Consider the following 17,152-nt stretch of genomic DNA (forward strand, 5'->3'; position numbering starts at 1 on the left):
TGGTCAAATTAAAAATTTAATCGTTACTTAACCATCTCTATATATTCACAGATTCTTAATTCCAAAGTACAATTTAAATAGACAATCCTAAGATAATCAACAAAAACAATATTAAACGGTCTTTTGTATAATTCATTTTGAACTTAGAGAGTTCTAAATCCCTCGAAGTTATCGTAACCTAAGAAAATGGCATCATTCATATCGGAATACATGATTTTTTAAAATAAATATCGTATAAGTTGTTATAGTCGAATTTATTCAATAAATAAACGGTTCTGATCAGATCTAAATATTTGGAAAGCTCTCGATCGTGGCGGAGATGTATTGGTTTCCCGATGTTCCTGCGTCTGGGGGCCCACTAGCAGCAAAATCCGGCGTAACAGCTCTTTCTGATTCGGTGGAATTAGAGAGTGCATCGTCCGCACTTGTCCACGTATAATCTAGTTCTGTAAAGGAAGATTTACGCAAATGAACTTTTTTAGGCAAGCAGGGTATATCTCCGTCAGTTAAAGCTGCTTTAATTTGAATTGTAAGAACAATTTTAATACTCACCGCCTTCTTGATTCTCTGACGTATCGTCCTGATTGGAAGATCCGCTAGAGGGTAAACTCACCCTCCTGATCCTTCTCGTTTGTACATTCAACTCGAACTGCATTCTGATGTCCAATGCCATGAAACCGATGGTGATGATCAGAGGTATGCGGTATCTGCAATCCCAGGCCAGTTTGAGGAGGAACATCAGGGGAGACGTCGTTAAAGCTTCCTCCATCTGAAAAAGACACTTTTTTTATGAAAATCCTTCGATTTTTCTGAAACTTATACTTATAACGAAAAAGAGGGACATTCTAGTGGACGAGTTATTCTTGAAAGATGTGGAACCTTGTTTAAACAAGAGGGAGTATATAAAAATAATCAAACCACTCTAGTAGTTGTATTAACTGTTTTGTACATGCCACACAGATTTAAAAAAGACCAAATGAATAATTATAGAACAGTAACAGCCATTCTAGGATTAATTGAAAAACAAGAATACAAAAGTGAGTTGATTTTACACAGAAATGAATTAAGTCGAAATGCTGAATCTAAAAAGCCTTGAATTTTAGGAAATTTGATCTAAAAATCAAAGGAATTCATCTTTTTGCGGACATTACTATTTTATCTGACTACATTTCACTTGAAGAACATGCAAAAATTACATTCTATTTCTGTGTCTGCAATTTATGAGAGTTCAGGCAAAACTCTGGCAAATTTCAACAACATCGAATAATTCAGTAAAATTTTTCAATAATTTTAACTATTTTCGACCTATTTCTATTTTGCCTAGCTACTAGGGCAATAATTCATGAATTATTTATGAGAGGTGGATGAAAATCCCTTTCTTTCAAGTTAACTTCATTATACGATAGGAAAAAAAAAACAATTTCTAACATAGGTTAATTTATTTAAGATTAGATAACTTATCATGCTCAACAAAAGGTAAACAATATTCATGCAAAAATTTTATATACTATATAAATGCATATTTGAAATATTAATTTTACATTTTATACCTATATTATTATAAAATAATTTCTCTGAACCGTAGTTAAAATTTGGTCCAAAATGTAGGTGTCCCAATTAAAATGACAAAGTATCACCAAAATGACTCTGTTTTTTGTTGAATAAATCTAGGCCATTTGTCATCATCAGCAATTTTCATGAAAAAATATCATTCGGTTCTAGTGGATATGAAACATCCTGCATACCATTTCATTTTAGTAAAGAGGGACTGTTTAACTTTTTCATAATCCAGATAACTTCAAATCACTTTGAAATAAAGCCAAAAAAGATAGGACTTAACCTCACATTAATCCATGTATTATAATATTTTACTTTTAAAAGGAGAGCTGCCTCAACCAATTATATTTCAACCGATAACCACTTAATATCTATGAAAATACATTTCTACTCCAAAACCCCCCATTTTAATAATAATTAAACTTCTGTTATGAAAACAGATATCCTTATTAAGCGGCCCTATCGAAATAATCAATCGTTTCTCCACTCGTGTAATCTCCCTTCTTGAGGATGTCTAATAACATCTCAACAGTTTTCTGGGGTGTCAATATACATGTCTCTTTAGTTTCCTTGAACGTCTTTTTCACGTTGTCATCTTGGGCCGTTTCAATTATGGTATCGAACATATCAGTTGCGACAGGCCCAGGAGAGTAGTTCAAAACGAGTATATCCTGCTCTTCTAAAGCGAAAACTCTGAAGAACAGTTCTCTGGCTGCCTTGCAAGAGCCATACATGGACATATTGACGAAGGGCACCCGACCACACAGAGAGGTTATGTTAACCACTACCAATTTTTCCGCCAGAGTTTTAGTCTTGGTCACGAATTTGGAGTTTAGGGAAATCGCTGATAAAAGATTCAAATCAAAATGTTTTCTCCACAATTCCACATCATTCAAATCTAAGGTCTTCAGTAAAGAACCTATAGTTCCAGCATTATGAATAAAAATAGAGTATTTGAGGTTCGAGACATCCACTTTTGAAATAACAGAGTCGAACAATTTTTCATAAGTGTCTTGTGCTGGTTCAGACAAATTCATAGGGTAAGTAACAACATTCAATGTATTCTGCACTTTCAAAACAAGGGATTTGGTTTCTTCTAAACCAGATGCTGATGAGGCAATCAAAACAAGAGCAGATTGGGGATGGACAACTTTAGCTAATTCTATTGCTATTGCTCTTCCAATACCTCTGGATGATCCCGTTATAAACACGAGATTTTTTTCAGAGAAATCTACAGAAGACATTTCAAAATTTTACCTACAATTATGTGTTTAAGGCGAACGGATTTCTTGAGAATCTCTTCTCGTTTCTGGAATGTCTTCGGTGTTTTCTAACTGGTCGTGCTTTATAAAATCTACAATTTCTCCTTGATTGAGAGCTTGCCTGGAAGATAGTAAATTTTTCAAATTATTCACTGGTTCGTTCAATTCTGGCTCTTCCTCGACTAGGTTATCTCCTTCCAGAAGCTGTTGCATGCAAGCTTCACGTTTCGCTATAAGTTGTTCAACGATGTTGGAGTCTTTTTTCAGTTGCTTCAATTTTGATTCTAAAACCAAACATAGTATTATTCCCCTTGTATAAGAGAATCTGGACCGATTGAAATCAAACAGGAGATTTACTAATTTGATAAAATATGATAATTATTATTCAACATTTTGTAGGTTGGCTGAACCATTAATCTCATAATTTCAAAGATGAATAACATGATGAATATGTGAATTCCGGCAACATATAGAAACAATAACGACACAAAAATAAGTTGAATAGGTAAAATTTAAAATATTTCTAGAAAATAATTTCCATTTTGATAAAAGTAACACGTATCAAAAAGGACTTGGTGAATGGAACATATTTCGCTTACCTAGCGTTGCCAAATACTGATCGGAATCTGGTAAAGATTGATTAATCGATAGTGAAAAATCGTCTTCGAATTTTAAAGATAATGATTCAAAATTTATGACGTCTTCTTGTTGACAAGTACTCCAGGGATCCATATTTTTCATATTCAATTAATCGATGATCGAAAACTAGTTCGCGGTTGACATGTGATATAAAGAGAAGTGCTGACCTCTATTTTCTGGAATTTAGAGTTGCCACAACCAGTTTGATCTCAAATCTCGTTGATGATAGAGATAGTTCTAGTCCGAATTCAAAAACTAATTACGCTCGTGTTGAAAATCCATCCAGATTTTGGAACAGGCATTTCGTAAATTTTTGCGAATTGAGCTGAAGTTCAAATTTCCCGCAAATTATAATGATAAAGTAGGTTTCTAGCGCAGAACACAGAATAGAATTCTAGCCATAGAGAAAGGTCTCTGATTCTAGCGAATCTCTGGTTCGACCATAGAAAAATGCGAACTGTTGGCAATCAAGTACATTTTGAAATAAGAAAAAGAAAAACATTTTATGTTTTCAGCATAGAAACTGAGGATTCAATTTTTAATAGGTTATAAAAATGTAAACAGATGTCAAAGTTAAATAATTTAAAAGATTATAGACTAGATATACTATAATTTTTGAATAATTCTTTATTCAAAGAGTATCAAAGAGGAATCTTTACAGGTATTGAGCGAGTAATATCTGAACTATGGAGGGTAGAGGTCCAATGTTGATGCTTGCGAAAAACATGGATAACATAGTAGAAAACTATGACAAAAAATAACACACCAGTGTTTTAGATATATAATATCTCTAATCTTTGCTGTCAACAATGAATAACAATAATTCAGGAATATTTGATTTAATTACAGAACTTTGTGAAAAATTCGAAAAAAATCCTTCTAAAATAAAAAATGTTCGTTCTAAATGCTATGAAGTACTATTGGGAAAGAGGACAATAAGGATTGAAAAAAGTGAGCTCTCATTTTGTTTCAATATAATTAATGCACTTACACTTTATCCAAAAACTGTCAATAATTTTTTACAGAATTTCGAGATCTTAGTACAAAAGACCCTTTCTGTAATCTCATAGCGTGGCAGTATGTTTTGTCCCATCAATACAACTCAAGAAGATGTGCAGAACAAATTGCAGACCTTCACAAGTTACTTTCAGACACTTACAAAGTCGAGGGACAGTTAGATACTTACAATAATATTTTAACATTTCTACTTAGTTTGAGGAATATTCCCTCTATACAACATGATCAAATGGTGAGTCTTTCTCACTAAAATCAATTTGCACAGTTTTCTGAATCTATCATCAAATATTTCTATCAATCTCTCTTCTAGGATTTATCAATTCTTCCCGAATTTGGGCCAAATCCTGATTTCAACAGCCTTTTCAAATTACCTGTTTCAATTCTATCTCAAGTGCCTCAATATTCGAATAGTACTTTTTACTTGGATTTTAAAAAGAAACAATCAAACTGCAATGAACTTCAGAGAGTAGATTCCTGTACCTGTTCAGAGGTGTCTTGTAAGTCAAGCTACAAAACAGTATCAGGGACAGCACACAATGAAGATGATGAAGTATTTCATGAAGAAGACAATGAAGGTAAAACCTTTTTCTTTTATTTCGATGCAATTTGAAGCTATTTAACCACCTCAATTACCCTAGTAGATCAACAATAGACCTTGATACTTGATAATTTCAATGAATTAATATTCCGATTATTGAGTGGTCAGATAAGTGGTTGATGTGTTGGTTGACTTTAAAACATCTTCATTTCAACTTTTTTGACCAGAAAGTGTCTGGGAAATTGCTGCTAGGGAGCCATTTTGCAAGAGGAAAACCTGGGAGACCTACGGTCAACCAGAGCCCGATAAGGAGCCCATATTTCTCTCAGAATTGGGCGATTTATCTTCACTGTGGGTCGACAATTTACATTCCACACGATTCAATAAATACTTCAGGGACGGCGTTGTATTCAGGTCGGAAATCAAATCGAAAAAGAAATTCATCGGAGATTTGAAATATCTGCTCGGTAAGTAAACACTTGAGACAAAAAATAGTTCAATGTGAATTTTTCTTATACCTGATTGTCGTTTATATTCTAATTTGAGGTACTGAACTGGTATTCCATTATTGTATTTTCCAGTTGGTATGGCCTCCGAGTCTTTTACTTATAATGATTTCGGAGAATTAATAATGATACCTGATATAACTTTGGAAGGATTAACGGAAGAGACGTTGGAAGAATACAGTAAAAATTTCACTTTGAGTGGTACTTGCTATAAAGCTTTGTATGAAATGAGCTTACCTGATCCACAAACCAGTAAATACAAATGTAACGGTTATATATATGCTGTAAGTAATCTAAGTTTCCCTCTCCCTATTTGATTTTCACTGCAAAATTCGAATTTTTTTATCATCTATTCTTTCAGGAATTGTGTGAGAGTATTAGTAAATACCTACAGTTTTATAGGACGGCCATTATGAGTATACCGAATAGCATGAATCTCTTGGAGTTTAGCGAGAAAACTAGTCCTTTGAGAATACAAATTAATACGGTAGCATCGATATGTAAAGTTGGCCCTTATAAAGAAAGCGAGGAAATACCGCATGGCGTTGCTCTCTTGAATTATTTATATCAGAAAGTTATCGAAATTATAGATAAGAATATAATACTCGTCTTATACTCGATACTTTTTCCATGCTGTCAGATTTATTTTGGGTGAGTAGGGAAAGTTTCCGGAATCTAGTTTTTTTTTTATTTTAAACGTGAATATTTCAGTCGTTTTATTCTCCAGTGGATACTGTACGGATCAGTGAATGATCCGTACGACGAGTTCTTCATCAAGACAAACTATAAGTATCTAACAACAAGGGGGCGTACCTATTGGACCAGAAGTTTCGTAATTCGTCCTGACATAATTCCGGAATTCCTCAACGATTTGAAGGAAACGATACTGCTTTGTGGGAAAATGATGAACCTTTTGAAGTTTTGCAATCCTTTTGTGAGTATTCTTCGAAAAATCGAGTGAATATTGGCCATAATATGTGAGTTTTATACTTTATCCAAGTGAAAAATACCATTCCTAAACTATCACACAATAACTTTTGATATTTGAATATTTCTGTGTTCAGGGCCTCTGTCTGTGATTGTGACTGATGGCCCATAAATCACAAGTGATTAATGAATGTTTTAAGGATAATCAGCTCGCTAAATACTCTTCATTTTCAGAACAAGCTCTGCCTGTTTCTGATGGGGAAGAAACCTCACCTGATATCTTGTTGCATCACCAGAGATCAACTGATTCTTCTGGAACAGAGCGCTCAGACCTATTACTTGGAAGCGTTGGAATTTTGCGGTCGCAAACATTCTATCGCTTTTTTGATCCGAAAAGAGAAGGAAATCAACGAGGATCTACTTGAGTTCATCTCTCAGAAAAGGGCGGCCACATTGAAGAGAATCGAATGTGAGTAACACGAGGAATGTAGGATTTCGGTGATAAATTTTTTTCAGTGGAACGACAAAAATTCGCCCAAGAGGAATATGACAAGAAACTGGAAGAGAGGGCAACGTTGAAGGAACAATATGACATTGCCCTGCACCAGAAACAATTCAATATATTGCAGGATATAGAGAGGGAGATTAAATCAATCGAAACTAGTATTCAAATAGCCAAAAAGAGGGAATATATGATTCAGCAAGAAGCGTGAGTAAATGCCATAAAAATTTGTTCCAATCTGAATCAATTCTGTCTATTTTTCAGTAAAGATTTGATCGAATATTACGAACACTTGTTTCAAATATCCGACGCAAAAAGGGAAAGAATCGAAAAGCATATCGAAGCCTTAAAAAAATACCAACTTGATCCCACTTACAAAACAAACCAGCAACAAGATAACAGAAAAGACGAGGAAAAAACCCACAATGGGGAAGAACAACAGAAAGACCTACAAACTGAAGAAAACCCTAATTCCCTGATACCGGAAATCAACATAGGCGACACCATACAAAATAACGAAACACCTCAGATTCACTCTGCGAAATCTCTGGATGAACTGAACGCTAATCTAGAAGAAGAAGAAGAAGAAATCGTTGAAATCGAACAACCGCAAAGTGAGAAGGTAAATAATAACGATTTGCTGGAGGAACCGAAAAACGACAACTTCAAACAGACTTTGGAAAACTTCGAGACCGCCAAAAGGAACAAGAGGAAAGTTATGAATGAAGAGTTGGGATTACGATTGGGAGATTCGAATACCGATCAACCGAAATCTAAAGTCGAATGGAAATCGGATAATTTAACGGATGCCCAAAAGAATAGGATGAGAGTTATGTCTTCAGAGTTCGATATAGAAATCAAGCCGAGGGAGAGAATCGAGAAAGAATTAACCATAACCGATATTAACAAGTTCAAAATGATGACTAGTACGGTGTTTAGCTATGAGAATTACACGGAAAAAAAAGTTGATAACGAAAATACTATAAATAGGAACAATACTAAAGATAAAGAAATAGTCACGAAAGATACTCAGATAAGCAACCAAATGGAACAAAATAAACAGATCAACGAGAAAAACGAGGCAGAGACTAAAATAAAAAAATCTACATCCCTCAGTTTAGATTTGAATTTTAAAAGAGGAGGCAATTCGGAAATGGATAAATGCCTCCCCATGTCGGTTGATTCAACACCGTTCAGTGATATAGCGAGTGTTTCAACGATATCAGCGACAAGTAGAATATTTCCGGAAGATAGAACAACCGGTAGTTTCCCCACTACTGCAGGGACAGAAATGACGGACGATGGCGCTTTCAATTTCACCAAAAATTACAATATCCCCGATTCCCCTAACATCCACCTGGATAAGGCGCATTTTTCTAAGGTTGTCTCAGTTGAAGACGTCGAAAACATCAAACCGATGTGCCTGAAAATGTTCCTCGGCCAGAGCCTATCGTATTCTTTGGTCGTTCAATCGAAACTGGTCAGCAGCGAACTTCTGAATTATTTCGTTGAAGATTTGAGGTATTTGCAACATTTGAGGAATTTAAGGAATTATTTCTTCCTCCAAGACGGCGAGTTTGGGAAAACAATCACCGATATCCTTTTTCAAAAGTTATACAGTGTAAAGTTTCCGATAGAGCTGATCAACTGCAGGGTTCTGAGCTATATCATACATGGATCCCTGGATGATTCTAACAAAACTGAGGGAATCGACAATTTGTCCTTCAAGATTAATAGTCTACCGGATTGTTTCAACCTTTGCGATGTTGACGTTTTGAACTGTTTGTCTCTTACGTACAAGGTTGAATGGCCATTAAACATCTTATTACCGAAAGACGCCGTTGCTAAATATAATGATGTGTTCAAATTTTTATTGAAGATAAAAAGGATGAACTGGATTCTGAAAAAAATGTTTAAGGTGAGTTGAAACCTCAGTGGTGAGTGTACTACAGTGTTACCAACATCTTTACCAGACTGTCAAAAATAACCACAAAATAAATTTTATTCCTGTCAAATTTTGAGGTTATACTCTCATACAACTCAATATATAAAAAAATCGTTATGATTAAATTAATTTCCCTTGTTTCATGTCAACTATCAATTTAAATCTTTCAATTCTGTTGAATGATTCCGAGTCGATTCTCAATATTATGTTGAAATTTGTTTCAGAATCTCAGAATGTTGGCCAAAGAAACGGGAACAAAAGAACAATTTCTCATGATTTCAATACATTATAGAAGGATTCATCTGTTCCGTTATGTTATGATGCACTTTGTGCAGTCTCTGGAGAATTATATCACAGGTGAAATATTTCAAACGCAATGGGCTATCTTAGAGGAGAATTTAGAGGGTGTAACGAATTTAGATGAACTCTATGATGCTCACACTAATTATTTAAAAAATATCTTGTTCATGTAAGTATGCGTTTCTTCAAGAATAAATTACAGTTATTTGGTCCATACTCATATTTCACAAAGCTTGATGGAGGATTGATTTTTTTCAGGTGTTTACTAACCCAACGTTCTGCCCCACTGAAGAGAGTTCTAGATAAAATTTTCACAGTTATTCTTAAGTTTTACGACATCTTGCGTTCGAAAAAATGGGAGTGCACAGAAGGTACTTTCATGCATCCCAGTTTCAAGAAGTTGGAGACCATGTATGAGAATTTCAACGAACTGGTTCTCTATTTATTCAAAGTTGGAAAGAAAGTTGTTAAAAATGGATATCAACCACAGTTCAAACACTTTTTGGATTCGTTGGATACAAATGGGATTTATTCTAAAATCTCATGTGATAGTGTATAATTTATTTGATTTTTTTTTTAAGCATTAATAAACATTAACAAATTTAATTTTTTCTTTTGTTTAATCGTCTACGTCAGTGTCAATTCTTTTTCTTGTATAAAAATTTGGTGGATTCGCGAAGTTACGTTATTCGCTGATTTTTTGGGGAATCCCCTGAACGCACTTAAAGAGCGCATGCTCGCAATGAATCTATTCAATGATATTAATGTTTTGGAATGTTTCCAAAAAGCTAAATAGTTTAATTCAATCGAAATTCATAGTTTCATGGAAGATTTACATTTCCCGATCAAATGCAAGGAATGAAATAGGGATGGCACCGATACATCGATATACGAAAAACATCGTTACGACGATTGGTTTTGTTTACCACCACAGAACACTAATATAACCACTTCCAGGATAGGATAGTACGTTCTAACGAGACCTTGCAGCGACTGGAACGCAAATTTTTCTTTACGGCAGTGATGCCCGAAAGCATACAGTGAAAAGCTTTCCCTAACGAACAAACTAAGAACTACCTTAGAGCATAGAGGCTTCAATGAACATTTATACGTTTATCGATGTCGACCAAATCCTGAAATTTCCCATCCCTATTTCCTCTCTGCAAAACGCAAGCGTCAAATGACTCAAACTTTTGACATTTTGACATACGTGAACGACGTCTTCAGTTTTGTAGACAAAGCATCTGTTGCTGCAGTGCAATTTTTTTGCTAATTGTGGAGCGTCCTTATCTCAGGTTTCTTGTGCGTAGTGACTCCCCAAAAAACTAGTGACTACACGTATGAATCAACAGAATCTATCAGTCTGACGGGTGTTTACAAACAAATAATAAGATTGGACAGGAACATAACCTACATTAATTCTCATCATCAGGTGATCTTCGTTTACGTCTGCGCGTCTCATAACCCGCCAAGATGAAAATTGAAGTTTGTGTGTCATGTACTCACTCAGTTTATGTTTACCGGGTGGTTAGGTTATTGGGTTTGGAATCATGCCTTCTGAGAAAATAGAAAGAAGTTCGAATCTTATGCTAAAACAGTTCAAAACCATGGATGTGGACATTCCTCAGAACCATTCCCAAGCGGAATTACTGCATTCCGGTGGTGATAATACGCGAAATACCGGCGAATCAGTCGAAGTTGAAGTAAAAACTTTCAGAGATGTTACTACACGTGAATGGATCGCTATTTTCATTTTGTGTTTCGTGAACTTGATCAATTATATGGATAGATTCACCATTGCAGGTTAGTGTCTCATTAAGAATGGGCCTTTTAGTAGATAATTCATTCAAGAAACTGGTTCCAAAAAATGTAAACAAATGGAAATTAATTCTTGAAATGACTTATATATGAATAAATACCGTTATGAAAAGTTTGTGATTTATTAACCATGTTGGTTTATGGAGCAAAGAAAGTATTTAAAATAGTTTTGCATGTGTGGGATATACAGAACATCATGTTTCATAAATTCAAACTTTTGTGGTTGCACCAGACAGGTTCTGCTCTGGAAATATTTTCTTAATATTCAATTGTCAATAAACTAGCAGATATCCTAAAAGACTACAGTTTTCACCTGGATCAGTATGCCCTAAGATTATTATCTATACTGAGGTGGGAAATTTTTTTGAGAAAGGATTAAACATCTTACAGGTCATGAACCTTTGAAATCAAACAAGGGCAAAAATACGATCTCTTCATTTTGAACAAGTCTTGTTATATTTCATGCAATTTCATTTAATTCACTAACTAGGGAATACGCGTAAATGCACATTATTTTCGAATAAAAGATAATCTCAAGGAGACATAACTATAAACATTATTTAGGTGATGTTATTCGATAAAACAAATATTTCCATAGCTGTTGCAAAAATACGCATATCTTTGCATTAGTGTGATTCGATAATTAACAGGAATTTCCTCCAAAAACATTGAAATTATACAATAATACAGCGTGTGCGCTTGTTATCGGAATTAGGTGGATTTGCTTCGTTATCGGAATCTAGGTTGCGAGTTCAAGATTTGTATTACAAGGCGATTTCTTTTCAAGATTTATCTTCGTATTACGTTGTACAAATTTATATCTCGCCTTGTTTTATGCACTCATCAAGTTGGCCCAGTGGATTCGGCATTTTCGTTGTAGAAAATCGAAAGTTTGCAATTTTTTGACTCATTTTATCGGAAATAACAAACTAAATTCAGCAAACTGTCTCCCATATGGCGCCCAACTCTTTCAATATACAAAATGTTATTTTACAGCAAGCGCAAACTTCAAAGACTTCTGGAAACAATGAATTTTTTTTAATTTCCAGCGTATTTTATCGCTTTGAAGCTATTACCTTCTAATGAAACGAACAAAAATAGACGCTTGTAGAAGCTGCAAGGATTGATGGCATAGAAACACTTAAATTAAATTTCATGGCTTGTATATGGTGAAGGATATTATCATTTCACCGCAGGGTGTAAATCGAGTGTAAATGGATTTCGTGATCCATTGTATACACATGCAGGTTCCGTGGGAACTATTCCATTGTACATTTACGACAGACAGTGTTTCGTTCAGGGGGAGCTGTTTAATTCAGTTATTTATCTGATACAGTGTCTGTAAATTGATGCCAAATGTTCACTATTCTTTATCTGAGTGCTCTTTACGATAATAAATAGTAATAAGAACTGCTTATAAGGTAAAACGTTTAAGAAGACGTGGAATTATTCAGTGTGTAAGAGTATATCGTCTAAACTCCCAACAATTGTCTAGAAGGGAATAGAAACGGTATATTCAAGTATAAAAAGCCTTGAAATTTCGAATACGGAATACAATTATTGATTCAGTATTATCTATTATGAATTAAGAATAGGCAGAGGGAAACGGGAAACGGACAATTAGATCAACAGATTCAATTCTAGGCAAATCTTTTTGGACGAACAAATCACATAGATAGCTTTCCTATCTTGAATATCTTCATGTTATTTTGGAAATTCCAGCGTCTTACCCATAGATATAACTAACCCAACTGTAAGTTATAATTTCTATGGTCCTACCCCAATTCAGTATTTTATCCTTTTGTACCGTCCTATCTGTCTATATATTTGAAGGTTGATGTCTAAGGAATATTGTTTTTATAATAACCTGAAGAAGCTACAGTGATAGTTGTAATATCAGTAATCTAATTCATCTGGCTATATTTCGTATTACAATCACTGTCGCCATCCACCATAGACTTAATAATATTATTTACATAGACATGTTTCTATGTCTATGATTATTTATTAATTTCTGTGACCCGTCACAGAAAACATCGATCGATCGATCGGTTGGACACCCCTGGAATTCCCGGTTGATTTAATCCGCTTCTGTGCTCTTGCGATCTAACCCTACTTCCGCGAAGACGTCAAAATTCAAATTGATATTTATGCATGACGGGGAGGTCCAAATTGATGGACTAATAAAAAAAGCTGAATAAGTAATAACGGAGAACTTGTGTAGGCGCATTCAACGGGACATAAATCTTCCTTTCGAACCGGAAACAGTTGAAACATTCAAAAATGAATACCGCATAGAATAGAGGAACACGATGCCAGCAATCAAAGTCATGAATGGAAACAGACTCATATTTCATCCATTTAAGACGGCTTATGTCTCTCTGATCTATACGGAAATGGTTTCATTCACAACGGGCATAATACGGCCTTATTAAGGTTCCCGCTTAGGCCTTTATACTGTCTTAATTCGTCTTCTGTTCTCCAGTTGAGGCTGCGAACCAACGTGATCAATCCTCACCTCGATTACAACAGAATTTTAGGCTTCTGTTTGAAACGACAGCATTGTTTCCCTTTAGAACCAAACAGGGGAAATACGATTTTCAAGTTAGGTGTTCTGCTAGCGAAATTATACAGGCAGCAAGTCATATATGAAGAACTCTGTCGTTTTCTATATAATCTAACAGAACCCAACTTGAAAAAATCCCATAAATGCACTCCTAACTGGCTGAAATCATCATGAAGTTATATTTTTTTAGTCGAATCATTAATAAGTATGTACGAATTCTGAAGTGTTGAAAAACATGTATAAATCGGATAATAGGTAACCTAGAAAGATAAAAATACAGATAAGGGGAAGCGGTTTCGTACGTCGGGCTTGGCGACAAACGTTTTAAGCCTGGCACTTTATCAATATCACAATAATTAATCCCACCACTCCGCTGTATCGTATGATCTCCATTACGTAACAAGATAACGATTTATTCACGATCCTTACAATGTTTTTAATTGCTGCTATTCATGTCACCTGCGGGCCCATCGCATGATGCTCAATTAGCTATTATTACCACGAATTGATGCTGAATTGAGGCTGTAGGATGGGGCGTTTCCCACACTGGCCCTAGATGGTCTGTTCACACGGTGATTTGGTTTTGACGGATCGTGATGAACGCCTTAAGTAAAAGAACAAGAAACCTACGAATAAGACGCTGGACAGAATGTAGAAAAAGGAAAAAAAAGCCAGTAGTAGTTCAGTGCCAACTGTGAGATGGCTTAGATGAACTCCAAGAATGCAAATAGAACAGACAGAACTACGAGAGCAGCGAGTACAAACCTTAGGGCTCACAAAGGACCACAATTTATATAGGTCCATCTAAGAACTTAGCAGTTCAAATCGTGATTCTCCTATGGGTGTGAGGGACTTTCAATATTGCAGTGAATGAAGAAGCTGTGGAGTTTGGTTGGGAAAACAGAGCAAATGACTAAGAACACTCCACAGGAGAGATAAGCGCAATAGGAAAAACCTCTGAGATAATAAGACAAAGAAGAAGACACCAATAAGCTCCTGTAGCTGCCTTGGGTTCTCATTAGGTCATCATGTGACACTACAAGCGGGATATTATCGGTATATAACCTTGTAACCATCATATCCAATGCATTAGCCTGTCAGCAAATGACTTTTGTAGGCTGGAGAATGGAGAAGCTGAAAGTGACTAGGACTGGCAAGTCTAAGCACAGATCTTGTCGAGTCTGTTCTAAATCCTCACAATTTGACAGTTAAGGCTTCTTAGGATATCATCAGATTTGTCAAAATCGATCTTTTGATAAGTGACTGAGTAGGGTATTAGAATAAAGGATCAAAGTGGCAAAGTGGTCAAAGTTCTGGAAGGCAACTCGATTTATATTTCGTTGGGAATCAACCGAGCAGGTTCCTCGTCGGCATAAGTTTATTCCACGCTCCATTCATAATAATCGTTCCCGTACCCTATAATTTAGGCAGCTCCGCGAACGGTGACGCTAAGGTGGATTAGATAAGCGTCCGCTTTATCTTGTCTACTTTTCCCCACGCGCACTCCAGCCGTGGAACCGTTCGAAAGTCTCCTGATCGACGGCGGCCAATGGAGAGGCAGATGAAAAACACACACGAACGTAAGTCGCGTTTTGTTTGTCGGGCCAAAGTCCTCCGGATTTCTGGTCCCTCGATCCGGATTGGAGATCGGCGGTACACGCCGCCACGTTGGCCCACAATTCGGCTTGGGTCGACCTTGCGTGGACGGACTACGCTGCATTTCCGACCTAGGCCGGCTTGCTGGGCTTGATGCGTTCAGGTATTTCGGGAATTCGATGTTTGTGGTTTGTTGCGTTCAGATTTTGTTTTCGTACTCGTGTCGATTCGGTAGATTTTCTGCTGTTGGAGTTGTCGTTTTGGCAAGGATGAGATGTAGGTTGTCGGCTAGGTGTTGTGAATCTGACCGAAAGCTGGTTCATGTCGGGTTTGCACAGATGCTAATATCGCAGATTGAAATTTGGTGTCTTGAAAAATGCCATTTCAACGATGAAAATCTAAACGAAGGGAGATAGGTCTTAGGAAAATTATCGCAGATCTAAATATGATGCATATTCTAAAAGACCAACTCTGGTAGTGGTAAATCTGAGAATTTCATGCATTTCGGCCAAACCGTTCGGTCTTGAGGAAGTTTCAACTGACACCATATTTTTGGAAATTTTGCGATGGTCAACTTGCGAGTAGTTTTTCTTCCAGGAAAATTATCGTAGATCTAAATATTATACATAATCTGAAAGAGCAACTCTTGTAGTAATAAATCTGAGAAATTCATCCATTTCGACACAACCGTTCGGTCTGGACGAATTCTCAAGTGAAATTTGTACTTTTTGAAAAATGCCATTTCCGAGATGAAAATCTAAACGAAGGGAGATAGGCTTTCGAAATTGCTCGCAATAGATTCAGCGTGTTCGAAAACCTATATTTTCATATCAAAATTTCAAATATCTGTCCCTGTTTAGGAGAGAATAATTTTTTTTGTTTTTCCACTTTTCATTTTCGAGTTGACTTCGAAGAGCTCTCTGGAGTGCAACTCTCTATCGAATCATCAAATGTTTGGTTTTCTAGGATCTTCACAACTAATTCTATACACTCCATATCCTAAGAAAGTACTAGAACATCCTGATTTTCAGACAGAGCAGCAAATATGCCATTTTAGGGGGGTCTAACCCCTTGCTCATTTTTGGCCCAAAAAATCGAGATTTTCGAAATCGAGTTTTTGTGCTAGGGTTGAAGCCTTGGCAACGCTCATTACAGAACCGGAAATCCTAATTGGATCAGACGAATATAACAGGAGATATCGCAGATTGAAATTTGAAATTTTTTGAAAAATGCCATTTCGAAGATGAAAATCTAAACGAAGGGACATAAGCCTTTGCAAATGCTTGCAATACATTCAGCGTATTCGAAAATCTATATTTTCATACCAAACTTTCAGATATTCGACACGGTTTAGGAAAAAATCTGAATTATTGTTTTTCCATTTTTCATTTTCCAGTTGACTTTGAAGGGTTCTCTGGAGTGCAATTTTCTATCGAATCATCAACTGTTTGATTTTATACAATCTACAAAACAACTTCTTTTCCCTCATTATCCTGGGATACGAATAGAACCCCATGCTTTTCAAACAGAGGTGCAAATAGGTCATTTTAGGGGGGTCTAACCCCTTGCTCATTTTTGGCCCAAAAAAATCGAGATTTTCGAAATGGAGTTTTTGTGCTAAGGTTGAAGCCTTGGCAACGCTTATTACAGAACCGGAAATCCCAATTGGATCAGACGAATATAACAGGAGATATCGCAGATTGAAATTTGCAATTTTTGAAAAATGCCATTTCCAAGATGAAAATTTAAACGAAGGGAGATAGGCTTTCGAAAATACTCGCAATAGATCCAGAGCGTTCGAAAACCTATATTTCCATACCAAAATTCCCAATATCTGACACTGTTTAGGAGAAAATAATTTTTTTTGTTTTTCCACTTTTCATTTTCGAGTTGACTTCGAAGAGCTCTCTGGAGTGCAATTCTCTATTGGATCATCAACTGTTTGGTTTTCTAGAATCTTCACAACAAATTCTATGCAC

At 35.9% G+C, this 17,152-nt stretch overlaps 5 protein-coding genes across 7 annotated transcripts in view; 2 read left to right on the forward strand and 3 right to left on the reverse strand.

Annotated features, from left to right (window-relative positions):
* Positions 1-23: 23 nt before the first annotated feature.
* LOC123317173 lies at positions 24-2,959 on the reverse strand. The gene is made up of 3 exons (XM_044903563.1): positions 2,819-2,959; positions 553-769; positions 24-446 (listed from the first exon to the last, which is right to left on the reverse strand). Exons 2-3 carry the CDS (start codon positions 767-769, stop codon positions 286-288), a joined length of 378 nt encoding a protein of 125 aa, XP_044759498.1. The 5' UTR covers positions 2,819-2,959; the 3' UTR covers positions 24-285.
* Positions 1,421-2,801, reverse strand: LOC123317171 (sepiapterin reductase). The gene has a single exon (XM_044903561.1). It carries the CDS (start codon positions 2,799-2,801, stop codon positions 2,007-2,009), a length of 795 nt encoding a protein of 264 aa, XP_044759496.1. The 3' UTR covers positions 1,421-2,006.
* LOC123317172 lies at positions 2,829-3,560 on the reverse strand. The gene is made up of 2 exons (XM_044903562.1): positions 3,424-3,560; positions 2,829-3,108 (listed from the first exon to the last, which is right to left on the reverse strand). Exons 1-2 carry the CDS (start codon positions 3,558-3,560, stop codon positions 2,829-2,831), a joined length of 417 nt encoding a protein of 138 aa, XP_044759497.1.
* Positions 3,561-4,014: 454 nt separating this feature from the next.
* On the forward strand, positions 4,015-9,799 carry LOC123317153 (gamma-tubulin complex component 6). The gene is made up of 12 exons (XM_044903542.1): positions 4,015-4,409; positions 4,484-4,707; positions 4,786-5,050; positions 5,241-5,480; positions 5,595-5,803; positions 5,881-6,170; positions 6,231-6,453; positions 6,681-6,915; positions 6,963-7,155; positions 7,213-8,866; positions 9,118-9,362; positions 9,452-9,799. The coding sequence occupies exons 1-12, from the start codon at positions 4,268-4,270 to the stop codon at positions 9,750-9,752; spliced, it is 4,221 nt and encodes a 1,406-aa protein (XP_044759477.1). The 5' UTR covers positions 4,015-4,267; the 3' UTR covers positions 9,753-9,799.
* A 599-nt stretch (positions 9,800-10,398) lies between these two features.
* The window catches only part of LOC123316505 (protein spinster), a 42,686-nt gene continuing 35,932 nt past the window's right edge, over positions 10,399-17,152 (forward strand). For all 3 annotated transcript variants that reach the window (XM_044902608.1, XM_044902610.1, XM_044902609.1), the window contains exon 1: positions 10,399-10,996. In XM_044902608.1, coding sequence (XP_044758543.1) covers positions 10,744-10,996 — 253 coding nt within the window. In that variant the 5' untranslated portion in view covers positions 10,399-10,743. The remainder of the gene's footprint in view (positions 10,997-17,152) is intronic.

The sequence above is a fragment of the Coccinella septempunctata genome, chromosome 7 (genome assembly GCF_907165205.1).
Source record: "Coccinella septempunctata chromosome 7, icCocSept1.1, whole genome shotgun sequence".
In the NCBI taxonomy this organism is placed as follows: Eukaryota; Metazoa; Arthropoda; class Insecta; order Coleoptera; family Coccinellidae; genus Coccinella; species Coccinella septempunctata.

Coding starts and splice junctions, on each gene's coding strand:
- LOC123317173 (XM_044903563.1), bottom strand. CDS start 769: ATGGAGGAAGCTTTAACGACGTCTCCCCTGATGTTCCTCCTCAAACTG. Junction 447..552: donor GTCAGAGAATCAAGAAGGCG/GTGAGTATTAAA, acceptor CTTCCTTTACAG/AACTAGATTATACGTGGACA.
- LOC123317171 (XM_044903561.1), bottom strand. CDS start 2,801: ATGTCTTCTGTAGATTTCTCTGAAAAAAATCTCGTGTTTATAACGGGA.
- LOC123317172 (XM_044903562.1), bottom strand. CDS start 3,560: ATGAAAAATATGGATCCCTGGAGTACTTGTCAACAAGAAGACGTCATA. Junction 3,109..3,423: donor TCCGATCAGTATTTGGCAAC/GCTAGGTAAGCG, acceptor ACTATGTTTGGT/TTTAGAATCAAAATTGAAGC.
- LOC123317153 (XM_044903542.1), top strand. CDS start 4,268: ATGAATAACAATAATTCAGGAATATTTGATTTAATTACAGAACTTTGT. Junction 4,708..4,785: donor CTATACAACATGATCAAATG/GTGAGTCTTTCT, acceptor TCTCTCTTCTAG/GATTTATCAATTCTTCCCGA. Junction 8,867..9,117: donor TTCTGAAAAAAATGTTTAAG/GTGAGTTGAAAC, acceptor AATTTGTTTCAG/AATCTCAGAATGTTGGCCAA.